The following is a 13,645-nucleotide window of genomic DNA, read 5'->3' as shown; positions in this document are numbered from 1 at the left end:
AAACCAACAATGTATATAGTGTTTATGGCATAGCATTGTGGGAATTTATAAATGCAAGCCCTGTTGAAGTCTCAAATGAAGTGTGATGGGGGAGTAGTGATAGAAAGCTTACAGAAGGCCACATGTGCTCTTTGGTTCACTGATGCTCTTCTCTGGAACTTTTCCTCCACCAAACCACTTCTTGGTTGCAGTGAACAGAGACCGACTCAGACCTTTCCTGGAGACCAGCTGTGGACAGGGAGGATGTTGGGGTGTGTCAGGCTAAACATCACCACTCCAGTTGAGCTGACTGTTAAACAGCTAGTGTTGCTCTCATAAGCTATGAAGTTTTTAATGCAGCCATATTATTTGCAATCCGTGTATGCATACTCAGATTTGTAAATCTCAAAATACATACATATTGTGAATATGTACATTGATTACTAAATGTGCAGTAGATTTCTAAATGTGTAAAATCGATTGCCTGTCTTTTTACAAATGATTGCTAGACTCCTGCCATGCCTGAGATTTGCAAATGTGTGCAGCGATCTGTCTGTAAATCCAGGGTTTCTTCAGCTGACACTTGCAGGCTCACATCGCCACACCAACCCTTTTCACGAAAGAACATCTGCTGCCACGGGTAAGCAACCACAACAGTCAGGCAGGTTTCCATAGAGCCGTAAATGTCACTATGGTGTTCCGAACTGCTCAATGATAAGCAGAAACAAGTGTATATATACGTTGTCAGGACTCTTTTGTATTCTATTGTTGGGGGCTTGCTTGTGTTAGCATCTAACCTCTTTCTATAGACAATGTATATTATGTAACATTAGAGCCTATAAGGAACCAACACATTATTATTAACAGACTATACAGGTGACATCAGCCTGTATGTTTAACTATATTTTCATTAAGCAACCTGCACCAGAAAAATCCTGCTACAAATCTTCTACTGACAAGGAATCATCAGGAATATTATCTACAAGTTAACATGGCAAGGGATTCAATATTTGTTGAAAAAAAATTATTTTAGCACGTATAGTGTAATGCACAGTTGGAGGTTTATTCAGTTGTTGTATGTCTATCTCTGTCGATCGGTTTTGGTAGTAATTGGTTATATTTTTGGAGAAAATTGACATTTTTTAGCAGTTTTGGTAATTCACAATGCTAATTTATCACAATCAAAATGTGACTGAAAAGAGTTAAGACTTGGAATTATACCTGGTCATTAAGCTGTCTGATATTCTTCTCTATGTGTGGCAGCAGCCCTCTGAAGGTGAACTCTTGAATGAACTGTCTGATGTGGTCATGGTCATTCAGGGTCAGACATGCCCCATGACTCCCTGCTCCTCCCGCCAGAGTCTCTGGATCTCTTGCACCTTTCTTCAGGTCAGCGTTGACAGCACTGAGAGTGTGCAGGGTCCCAGAGCTGCTGGCTGTTTCCAGCTGGAGAGGATGGTTTTCCAGGCTATTGGACACTCCGTCTGGTAGGAAACAGTGTCCAAACTTAGTTACTTACAACTTAGTGACCTTTGGTCTTTATTTTATCAGAGCTTTTAAATAATATATTAAAATATCCATGTGCAGACTGATTAAAGGATATGACAGAAAATGTTCCATGTTGACTTAATGTTGTCAAGGGTTTCTTGGTGAGGCATCCTATGATCATATCTTGTCAGGCCAGACAAGTGATGGATGTTTTTTTGTGTGGGATCAGTAAAGTTTATAAAATAAAATATTTTCTTATCAATTTCCCTTCAACCTGACAACCAATCAGGTCAAATCAAAAGACTGGCAACAATGGTGTCAATTAAGAAATACTAAAAGATTTTTACTACAGTGAGGATTTCATTCAATTTTATTTGTTGCAGCCAGTGACTCCAAAGAACCCCTGTAGCACTATATGTGTGTGTGTATATACATACAGTATATTAGTATATTAAGGAGCTGACCTTTCTCTATTGAGTGATGGCAGTCAACTTCACTGATGTTGTTCTCAACAGCAGCAATGTTTACAGTTGGAGCTACATCCTCAAGCACATCCTGTAATAAGGATCCTGATGTTAGCACAAGGGACATTTTTGACAGAAGACATAACATTCATGTGTTGAGCTCTCTAGCAACCCTGGCATTACTGCTGTGGTAGATGAATGTTTTGGGTGGGGGAGTTAATGTAAAGAAACAAACTGTGTTTGTAATTGTTCAGAGAACTAGCACCTCTCCAGATTATGGAAGAATTTCCCCGACATTTGTCAATGTGAACGCAATTTTACTGACAGTGAAAGCACAGATATTTAGGTTTATCAATATTCAATCCCCCCTCAAACAGATTAAGGTAGTTTGTATGAATATGAAAGCTTATTCACACTGCCGGCCCTCGGTCAGAGGCTTGTGGATTTACCCTCACATTTCTTTCCAAAGTTAAAGTTTACTGTTGCCACAGCTTTTGACACTGGACCATGGTCAGTCACTGCATGTGGAGGAAGTCTTGGGTACAGTGCTTACCTGGTTATGCAGATTACTCCTCTGTAGGTATTGACTCCACGGATCTGGAATCTGCTCATCTTCTTCAGCTGAGAAGGTCCGAGAGTTCATTTTCAATAGATAGCAGCCCTGAGAACCATACCTCTGTTTCATATCTTCATACACTGCATCTGCCCTGGAGAGGAAGGAGGAACACTGATCAAACACAAAACTCTTACTAAAATCCAATCATATACTACAGCACGACTCACTTTTTTTGCAAATTCATATGCAGTATAGTTCTGAGTTCAACCAAAACTAGAAGTCTAGGCATTCATATCTCTTCAACAGAGAAATTATACAAAATGGAATAATTGAGTAGTGAGTGAGAGTTTGATCCCCAGTACCTCCTGCTGCATGTCGTTGAGCAAGATACTGAACCCCAAACATGTATGGATGTGTGTGAATGGGAGAATGTGACCTGTAGTGACACGGTCGGAAGACTTGAAAGGTGCTATACTGTACATATGCACCAAGACTGGTGCCCAAAAAACAATGATAATGTTACACAAATTGGTGAAGATGTTTTCGACACAAACTTTGCCTACTCTCAAATATTGTACTACAACACAAACTGGCAGATCTGCATAAATATATGCATGTTGATAGTGAAGCTTCTTTCAGTACCTCTGTTCATCACCCTCACTCATGTCATGAAGTAAGACGTAGTACTTGAGTGTGTTGGGAATAAACCACTTGGGGTTAGTGTATTCTCCACTGTGTTGAATCCTGTGCTGCTCCTGGGAAAGCTTGAGGAAGTGCTCCACAGGGACTGTCTCAGTGGAAGACACTACCAGTAGGCCTGTCAGGACCAGGACGTCAAGGACACCACTGTAAACCATTTGGATCCAACAGAAAAGAGCAAATACGCTGAACAGGAGGGTCTATGCGACTACGACTACTAGCACTAGTACTTTTCCCATAAAAGTACAACTTTATTACATGATGAGATGTATTTCCTGTTGATTCGGGACTTATTATTAGTCGTACTAGTACTACTACTAGTTTTCAGAGGCTTTAAGATGATAGGCTTGACACTGTGTGGTGTGCTTAAAAGTTAACCAGGGACATTCTGTCAAACTATTTACTCACATTTACTATTTTGTACAACTAACACTACATACATGCAGTAAAACCTCTTACTTAAATTTTCTCTGACTTTCTCCTTACAGTGGGGTTTTCAGATATTTTCTGATATGACACCACCTGAGCAAGGACACTGCTTAACATAATTGGAATTTTAATAAATGATCCGACCAGAGTTTGTTGACTATTCATGACCAGTGGCCAGATTTGTGCGCTGTTGAAAGGATACAGGCAAGGTAGTGATTGAGGAACTCATGGTCTGAGGCAGGCATCGACTGCAGGAAGTTCTCCCTGTAGGTTTCAAACCAGGGCGTGGTTGCTAGGAACACAAAGACAAAATTAGATACAGGATTTTATCCAACAAACACAGATCAGCCATTGTCTCATACTATGTGTTCTCTGTTTACCAGACGGTTACTAAAAAACACTGCTTTTAGTTTTTTTTTTATTTGGTGTTTTTTAAATCATATGTGAACTACTGTTATTGCTGAGCAACTGTGTCCCAATTTCCCAATTTAATTTAAGAGAACACAACAGAACTGCAAAATAACATGTAGGGGTTTTGTCTTAAGTGTAATTGCTTTTTATAAATCATTTCAACTGTACAAGTCATTGTTTCTTGAAAAATGAAAAAAAATTGAAAAAAAATCCCATTTAAAATTTGTTTTTGTGAAGTTTATTTGGTGCTTTTACATTCATCTCAGTTTTCAAGGGTTAGATCTGTGAATGAATCTGTGATTCATACATTTTATACTGTGGCTTTAATTTAAAAAAAGTCATCATTCATCATAAATTCATAACCTCAAATATTCATATGATATGTGGAAAGCAACAGCAGGAGAGTGGTTGTTTATCAGCATTTTCCAAAAATTCTTAAGTTCCTACTTGCATGAGAATTTAGACCTGTTCAGGTGTGCATGTTTCCAAATGTTAAACTTTAACAGTTCAAAGATCTACATGTAACTCATCTTTACGATTATGATGTTTTGGGATTATATCGCCCAGTCTTTGTATGTGGGGCACACGCGTTACCAGGTGAGCTACAGTGTGTCCCAAATGTGTACATCTTGGTTACAATATCATCACTTAAATCACAAAGATTGCGTTGCACTAGTTGCCAACCATGAACCATAATGTCTCCGGCCGAAAACTATGTTGCACGTTATTACCCATCTTTCTCATCTTCCTCTCCCCTCTATCACAGGCACAAATACTAAAACTAAATCACAACTGTAATCTTGTGATTTAGTTTAAGGAAATAATCTGAAGAGTAAATGAGGAGGTTTTGCTCATATTTTCCCAAGAAAGCAACTGAAAATTAAAGATGGCATCAATCCAAAGTAAAATGATTAGTCATACTGCCTCATCTCCACTGTAAATAAAAAATGGAATTAAAACTGTGTGCCACTGGTTAGCTCTGAGTATCTCATGATTTGATTGTTATTCTTAATGTGTCTTGACACATCTAAATTGTTTATTTCTAAAGTTTTTCTTACTATATAACCACAATTGCACATCAGAACCATGGATCATTAATAATCCGTCTGAAAACTGAAAATCTAACCCTGTCAACTACGGAAAACAGCCTCATTTCACTTGCAATGTCTTTTTTCATTTACAGTGCATCCTCAATACCCCGCCATATGTTGGTGCTTTGATACAGCTATTATCATGTTTTATTTTTCTTCTCACCAATTTGAATCTTCACATTTTTGTGACTTGATTATTTTTATTCTTCTGATGCCAACCTCCTGTCTCCACCACTGAGGACCAAGCATCGTACCTGGAGCAACAGAGTATTCTCCATTGCTGCCCCCTCCCTGTGGAACTTTCTCCCCAAACAAATCTGAAACTGTACTGATCCATCCAAATTAAAATCACTGATGAAAACCCCCTTTTTCAGAAAAGCTTTAAATGATTTTAACAATTAGTTATTGTTGACTGTTGTAGATATAGCTATAATTTTTTAGTGTGTTGTTTTTAGCTTTTTCTTTTCCTTTTTAACTCATATGAAGTGTCTTTAAGTTTCTTTAAAAACCGCTCTATAAATTAAATGTATTACTATTGATTGATTAACTCTCGCAATATATTATCAAATTCCTAATAAATGGATGTATATGTGCATATTGATATTTGTGCCCAGCCCGCTTGTTAGACTTGTCTATTAGGACAGCAAAGAAAAATTGCAATTAAATGATTGTGTGGCATCAAGGTTCTCCAACAGCACCAGAAGAGCTGTCATTACGAGTGACCATTTATAGTGCTTGTACTATTAGTTTATCACAGGTACCTGTAAACCATCATCAGCAGTTATCTCATAATTATTATATTATATCATAATTATTAAATAGTTTAGAGGATCAATGATTAATTTATAGTTCACATATTCGATCAGACAATACAAACTACTTCACAATTGAGGGTAAAATTAAAGGATAATTGAATCATGGAAATTATGGTTCAAATGTAAATAAAAATAAAATTCTTCACCAATCTTAATAAGTACAAAAAAAATAAGCACCCACTACATTGTAACAAAAAGAATAGAGACGCCCACAAGACAGTGCAGCTACTGGAAACCAGAGGGAGAAGAGTAGGGAAGGTGTGTCAGAGCTGAGAAGACTATAACTATCCACACATCAGCCAGGAGACAGTGATACCTGTGTAGTGCTTGGAGGTGCTGACTTCCAACAGTGTTTCTTTCCAGGCACTGTACCAGGGGGTGCTAGCTTTAAGAGAGTGATCTGATAGGTGGAAGCAGAGCCAGGGCTTATGTTAGCAAAATCCCATTTCTTTCAAGATCTCCACATTCAAAATTAATTTACAGTTGATCAATGGAAAAACCAGGGAGGAGAAGCATTATAGAAGTCTGAAACTGACAGTTGACAGTTGATTCAGTCAATGTAACAGGGGCTTTCATTTCCTACTAGCTACACTGCATAGTGTTTGACAATGAAATGTCAGTTGTAGCCCCTTCGGGCCACACAAAAACACTCAGACACATACAGAAAACATATATTAAATAAAATATAGAATAAAATAAAAATAAATTAATATATCCAGTCACTACATATAGTTCTATACATATACAAATACTACCCAGAAAGTATGTGCAATGTAAATGTTAAGTTCAATGTCATTTATTTATGGTCAGAAGATGAGTTGAGGAGTTTCATAGCCTGTGAGGAAAGAAGCCGCTCTTTAGTCTAGTGGTACTGCAGTAGATACTTCTGTAATGCTTGCCGCAAGGAACAGGCTGTGGTTGCGGTGGGTATAGTCTTTCGTAGCCTTTTCCATACACATGTGCTGGCTTGGCTAGAGTCTGTTTTGGCTTGCCAAACAACAGCCCAGCACGACAGTGATTTGCATCTCCATTACAACAGGCCTACCCACTTGAAGTGAGAGCAGCGATGGTCAAGAGAACTTAAATGAATAGAAACGCTTGGAGGCGGTCGGGTACGCTTTGATTACGGAGATGGTCCATCCTGATGTGCTTAATCTAGTAATGGAAATTCAAATCGGCAAAATCTACCTCTTTTGTCTTGCTGATGTTGAGAAGCAGGTGGTTCTGCTGACACCACTTAACAAAACTGTCCACCAGGCCTCTGGACTAGGTGTCCTGGTCTTGACTGACACAACCCACCAAATGGTCCTCGTACTTCTGCACATGGCAGGTGTCTGTGTCAAGGACTAAAGGAGATGTATTTATCATTATTATTACTCATCCCAAACCATCTCGATTGGGTTTAGGTCAGGTGACTGTGGAGGCTAGATCATCTGGCGCAGCACTCCATCACTCTCCTTCTTGGTCAAATAGCCCTTACACAGCCTGGAGGTGTGTTTGGGGTCCTTGTCCTGTTGAAAAATAAATGGTGTTCCAACTAAATGCAAACCGGATGGGATGGCATGATGCTGCATGATCCTGTGGTAGCCCTGCTGGTTCAGTGTGCCTTCAATTTTGAATAAATCCCCAACAGTGTCACCAGCAAAGCATCCCCACACCATCACACATCCTCCTCCATGCTTCACGGTGGGAACCATGCATGTAGAGACCATCCGTTCACCTTTTCTGCGTCGCACAAAGACACGGCAGGTGCAACCAAAAATCTCAAATTAGGACTCATCAGACCAAAGCACAGATTTCCACTGGTCTAATGTCCATTCCTTGTGTTTCTTGGCCCAAACAAATCTCTTCTGCTTGTTGCTTTTCCTTAATAGTGTTTTTCTTAATAGCAGCTTTTTGACCATAAAGGCCTGATTCACGCAGTCTCCTCTGAACAGTTGATGTGGAGATGTGTCTGCTACTAGAACTCTGTGTGGCATTCATCTGGGCTCTAATCTGAGGTGCTGTTAACTTGTGATTTCTGAGGCTGGTGACTCGGATGAAATTATCCTCAGCAGCAGAGGTGACTCTTGGTCTTCCTTTCCTGGGGCGGTCCTCATGTGAGCCAGTTTTGTCCCCATGTGCGACTGCACTTGGGGACACATTCTAAGTTTTTGCAATTTTACGGACTGACTGACTGACCTTCAGTTCTTAAAGTAATGATGGTCATTTCTCTTTACTTAGCTGATTGGTTCTTGCCATAATATGAATTCTAACAGTTGTCAAATAGGGCTGTCAGCTGTGTACCAGCCTGACTTCTGCACAACACAACTGATTGTCCCAACCCCATTAAGAAGGCAAGAAATTCCACAAATGAACCCTGACAAGGCACACCTGTGAAGTGAAAACCATTTCAGGTGACTACATCATGAAGCTTATTGAGAGAAGGCCAAGGGTTTGCAGCGCTGTCAACAAAGCAAAGGGTGGCTACTTTGAGAAATCTAAAATATGAAACATATTTAGAGTTATTGGACACTTTTTTGTTTACTACATAATTCCATATGTTCATTCATAGTTTTGATGCCTTCAGTGAGAATCTACAATGTAAATAGTCATGACAAAAAAAAAAGAAATAACATTAAATGAGAAGGTGTGTCCAAACTTTTGACTTGTAGTGTATATACAAACATGTATACACCCAATAAATAATTCTGCAGTGCATCTTTTGAATTGCCACGAGGGGAATGTAAACAGCAACAACAAGATAGTCAATATGGTTTCAATATGGTCTTCATTACGTGGGATGACAAGGCTAAGGTTCAATCTGAGATGCAATGTGAAAGATCCTCAATACCCTCCCTATATGACTCACAAAGACCTAACAGTCTGTCATTTCAAAACAGTCCCACAGAGCTCCATCTCCTCTTTCCTGTGGTCACAAAGTGGTGCTGGACTAATGTTATTGAGGTGGAGTACCTTGTGGTCCTAACTGCCATGGTGAGGAGTGCTCTAGAGATGTAGGTGTTCCAATTCAGAGTCCCAGCACTTTCAGTGTTTTTCTCAAGGTGATATGGTTAAAATCCCCAGAGATTACAATAAATGTGCTGGGTCTGTAGCCTGACTATAACAGCATTCAAATGCTGCATCTGCGTTGGCAGAATGTGGGATGTACTGTATACGACCACAACAGTAACATAAGAACTCACATGGTAGATACTATGCCTCCACAATCAACTCTTCTTGAGTGCAGACAACAGTGGTCTAGCAGCACAGTCAACAGTCAACAGTCACCATGAGTATTCAAATGGTGAAAAAGTAAATAAAAAGTTTAGTGTGTATGGTCCAAGGTTAATAATGGTTCAATGATGGTTTAACAAGCACTAACTAAACAAACTCGGAGCTGCTAAAGCCAGCTTCCAGCTTAACCGGCACCATATCTACTACTCAGTGTTTATCGAGTCTTATTGTGTCAGATATTATGTCACTCTTTTTTTAGTTTTTTGTTTTTATGCAAATACATTGTGTAGATCCCAGGAAGAGCTACTGTTGTTACAGCGGCTGACAGGGATCTGAACAAACATTATACATTTTGGCCCTTTTCCTGTTGACAAAGGGTAAATAATGGCAACCTGCAACTTTACAGTATTTATGTCTACGCTCAACTCAAACAGTTGAATTAGAATAACTTGGGATATATTATATGAATAACATTTCATCCCTGTGGAAAACAGAGATTAAATATTGTTTTTTCATCTAACCCACTCATGGACACTTTTTTCCAGCACATTTTTAGATTATTACCGATAAATTGGTGTATGTGTTTATGACAGCTGATAACTTACAAGAAATTAAAGTAATGGAAAGCTAAATGTGTGCCTGAGCTGTTTTTCTAGTCCTGGCGCTACTGTGTAGATTGTCCACTGGATAGCACTCCACTCTTGGCTCATCCCTGAAAGCAGTGACCTGAAAGTATCACAACTGAGCTGCCCAGAGTCTTTGTTTGTGGGTCTGTTACGTGACTTTATAGTGAGGTGCTCATATGCGTGTGAAATAACACATTACTTGAATGACAATAAACCATGCCCCCTAATTTGTTTATTTTATATATTAGACTCCTCTAATGCACCGCCCATTATTTGTTTAGTTTCTGCAGTAGCATTTACTCTTATGAATAAACTGGATAGATTAATACGTGAACATTAAATAGTCAGTGTTGCCACTTTCAGGATCTGAATACTTGTGATGCAACGGCCACCGGTGTACCATTGTAATATCAAAACTGGTATCGACTTTAAGTATCCTGCATCATTTAAGCTCCAGTCCTTACCACTGAAGTTGAGGTCATAGTCTCCTGCTGTGATCACATTGGTCACAGCGCCCTCTTGCGGCTGGCAGGATAACACCACTTCATTGAGGAGTCGACACTGGGAGGGACTGAGGGCAGCAGACACTGTGTTTGGACTTATCACAACATTGTTGACACAGATGCGCAGGTTTTTCACAACCTGCACCTGGTTGTTGGGGTCACGGATGTGACCTAGAGAAGAAGAGGACAAGAAAAACACTCAAATAAATCATTGCAGTAACACAATCTCTAAAAACAGTCACAAATGTAACTACATGGCTTTTTTCTTTATTAGGAATAAATCTGCAACCTTCATGAACTGTGCGTAGCTGAACAAGGTCAGTCCACACTGCATTTTAACCTGGAGAGCCTGATATTTTCTTTTTGGACTGCCAAAATGTAATCAGGTGACTGAATGACGACCATCCTGGACAGCTACTCAGCTAACAAAGGCAGTGTGTTTAGTGTTGGAAAAGTAGAAGCTATGGTTTTATGCTTGATTTCTTTGGAGTTTACTGGAAATTTTTGGTAACGTTTGCAACATTTCTTCTTGTGAAATAAATTATTCAAAGTTCAACAAATTGGGAGTACATTTTGAAAAACCCCATGGACTTTTACCTGTTCAAGGTATCGCCTTTGGATGCCGTGACAGCAGTTTACATATTATATATATATTTTACTATAACAGCGAAAAAGCTCATTATCCAAAAGTACAACAAAAGGCTCAATTCAATTAATCAAACACCCGTCGAATAAGCAAAACAAAAACTTTCAAAAATGTGACATCTCCCACCACTTTGCAAGTGCATCAACGGTTTCTACTAGAGCCCAACCAATACATATGTCTATCGATATTTACCTTTCACAGACATATTGTATTGCTGTATATGTTACAATATGTACTGATATGAAAACTGTTTTTTTCTGGTGTATAATGTAAAAAGGCTTGTAGTTTCTACAGTACTGATTTAAGCTGCTTATTAGGGAACGAGCCAGCGACCGCTGGGAGGTCCCTACTGTATTTGCTATGTTTCTTATTATTATTTTTAGCGCCTTTGACTGCATAGTTTGTCGCACATTCAAAATCCTTGTATCCACGCGTTCGGTGAATAGAGCTGAATCTCCCCACCTCCGCCTAGAATTTTTTTTTCTAGAGCGCGAAATGTCAATAAACTACTTTTCCGGGTTCCTCCTATGTGCTTTGTCCGATCCGCACAAATTTTTTTACGTAGCATGTGGGGACCGTCCTAATAAAAAAGTAATTCAAAGAATTTTGATATTAAAAAAAATAAGCACGTTATAAAATTAACACTTCCTGTGGATTTTTCGTCAAAAAAGGAAGTGGACCATTTCTCCACATTGCTCTGTCCGATTGTCACCAAACTTGGGTCCATAGTTACTCATGTCTTTCTCAGGCATCGTTCACAACTTCAGGTCATCGCCACAAGGTGGCGGTCTTTAAAAAGAAGAAGTTTATATCTCTGCAACGGTAGGTGTGATTAAAATGAAACTTGGTACGATGATTGCCCATGGCTCCCTGAGGCTCACTTAAAAAGGACAAAAAAAATACGCCACTAGGTGGCGCTCTTTTGGCATGATAAATCACTGTGCGGAGACCGTAATAGTTATGAATATGAAATTCACAGGGCACATGTAGACTGGTGCCTGAAGCTCACATACCAAAAATCGTGTTTGTAGCGCCCCCTACAGGATATAAAAACAGCAGCCCGGGCGCCACGTTTCACCGATATGTACTAAAAAAAAAAAGCCTCTTGGACCAATACCCGAAACCCCACAGGAAGTCGGCCATTTTGATTTTCATTTTCACTTTTAGCGACCTTTTGGCGTTGTATTTGAACAAACTCTTCCTAGGGAATTTATCGGATATGCTTCAAAATTTAGTACAGTCAAAAAATGGTGCTGATCAAAAGTTGTGCTATTTGTGCATGTACATTAAAGGGCGTGTCCGTGGCGTGCCCTCAAAGTTGGCCATAGTGAATTTTGTGTGCATTTTCGGTGATTTTTTCGCCTTGTATTTGAACAAACTCCTCCTAGGGAATTTATCGGATCTACTTCAAAATTGGTCAGTACAGTCAAAAAATGGTCCTGATTAAAAGTTGTGCTATTTGTGCTTGTACGTTGAATGGCGTGTCTGTGGCGTGAGGTCAAAGTTGGCCACTTTGAATGCTGTGGTCATACAAACTGATTGAAAAGTTGAGCTATTTGTAACTGTACATCAAACCGCGTGCCAGTGACAACTTGTCAATTTCAGCCGATTCGCATAAAACAGCACTCATAACTTCAGTGTGCAATGTCCAATCTCCAATAAACTTCATATATTCTGTAACAGTCTCGCCCTGAACACGTCCTCGTAACTTCAGCGTACGTGGTCCAATCTCAATGAAACTTCACGTGTGTTATAACAGTCCCGCCCTGAACTTGTCTACATGACAACATTCAGACATAGTAATAGCGCCACCTACTGGAAACAGGAAGTAAGCACTGCGTGGCGATTTTGAGCTGATTTATGTGAAATTTCATGTTTTGGTCCGCACGTGTAACGACAGCACGTGAGGCGGCCGCAGCAAGCCCCGAGTTGCGTGGAGTGCAAGGTCCCGCCCAACGCTGCTTGCAGCCTTTATTTTGTTTTGTTCTTTATTTTCTCAGTGTTCATTTACAGAAGTGATTGACAATGTAGCCTATATGTTAAATTATTTTACATATTTAAGAATATTTAACTTAAATACCATATTCATTAATAAAGTGAGTACCTTTGCTATTTTCATTCCAGTTCAAAAATTCATTGCCATACTTTTCCGGTATCCGGTTTGGTATCGGCCAATGATTTTTTCAATAAATCATTCATACATATTAGAGGTGTTGAAATTAATCAAATAATCGATGCATCACGATGCAGATATGGACGATGCTGCATCGATGCAGTGGCCGACCATAATCGATTATAACGCAATGATGTCGCTTGTTAATTTTCCGGCCGCGGCATAAACATTCAAATGAAAAATAACATTCTCAGTAGCCTAACCCGTTTCATCTAGACCAGTACTTCTCAAATAGTGGGGCGAGACAGGCAGGGGGGACTGACGGGGGAGGAGAGATGGAGAAGTTTCTGACAGGAGTAAAAAGAAAAACGGAGGAGACGTCAGAGGCAAGAACAGCAAGTGACGGTAACCGGCATAAACCTAATAAGACCAGGAAATACGACAAAGCCTACATAGCCTTTAAGTTTAACGTGAATACAGTCGGAAATGAGGAAAGACCTGTGTGTGTTTTATGTTTAAAAACTCTGGCAGCGAGTTGCTATCCCACACACCGGAGGGAGCGGAGGAGGCGCAGGCCGCGCAGGTGGATGTAGCCGGAGAGGAGCAGGG

At 39.7% G+C, this 13,645-nt stretch overlaps 1 protein-coding gene across 3 annotated transcripts in view; it reads right to left on the bottom strand.

Annotated features, from left to right (window-relative positions):
- The window catches only part of trappc8 (trafficking protein particle complex subunit 8), a 61,106-nt gene that overhangs the window by 32,641 nt on the left and 14,820 nt on the right, over positions 1–13,645 (bottom strand). For 2 of the 3 annotated variants that reach the window (XR_007885167.1, XM_051403183.1), the window contains exons 2-9: positions 10,239–10,448; positions 6,249–6,332; positions 3,818–3,907; positions 3,130–3,304; positions 2,485–2,638; positions 1,932–2,022; positions 1,201–1,463; positions 113–228 (exon numbers count right to left, since the gene is read on the bottom strand). Coding sequence is in view for 2 of the 3 variants with exons in the window: in XM_051403183.1 (XP_051259143.1) it covers positions 113–228; positions 1,201–1,463; positions 1,932–2,022; positions 2,485–2,638; positions 3,130–3,304; positions 3,818–3,907; positions 6,249–6,332; positions 10,239–10,448 (1,183 nt within the window). In the remaining variant the exon portion in view is untranslated. The remainder of the gene's footprint in view (positions 1–112; positions 229–1,200; positions 1,464–1,931; positions 2,023–2,484; positions 2,639–3,129; positions 3,305–3,817; positions 3,908–6,248; positions 6,333–10,238; positions 10,449–13,645) is intronic. The other variant, XM_051403184.1, reaches the window with a different exon arrangement.

The sequence above is a fragment of the Dicentrarchus labrax genome, unplaced genomic scaffold (assembly GCF_905237075.1).
Source record: "Dicentrarchus labrax unplaced genomic scaffold, dlabrax2021, whole genome shotgun sequence".
Classification (NCBI taxonomy): Eukaryota; Metazoa; Chordata; class Actinopteri; family Moronidae; genus Dicentrarchus; species Dicentrarchus labrax.
The sequence above is the reverse complement of the archived record's forward strand: the minus strand, read 5'-3'. Positions and strand labels throughout refer to the sequence as shown.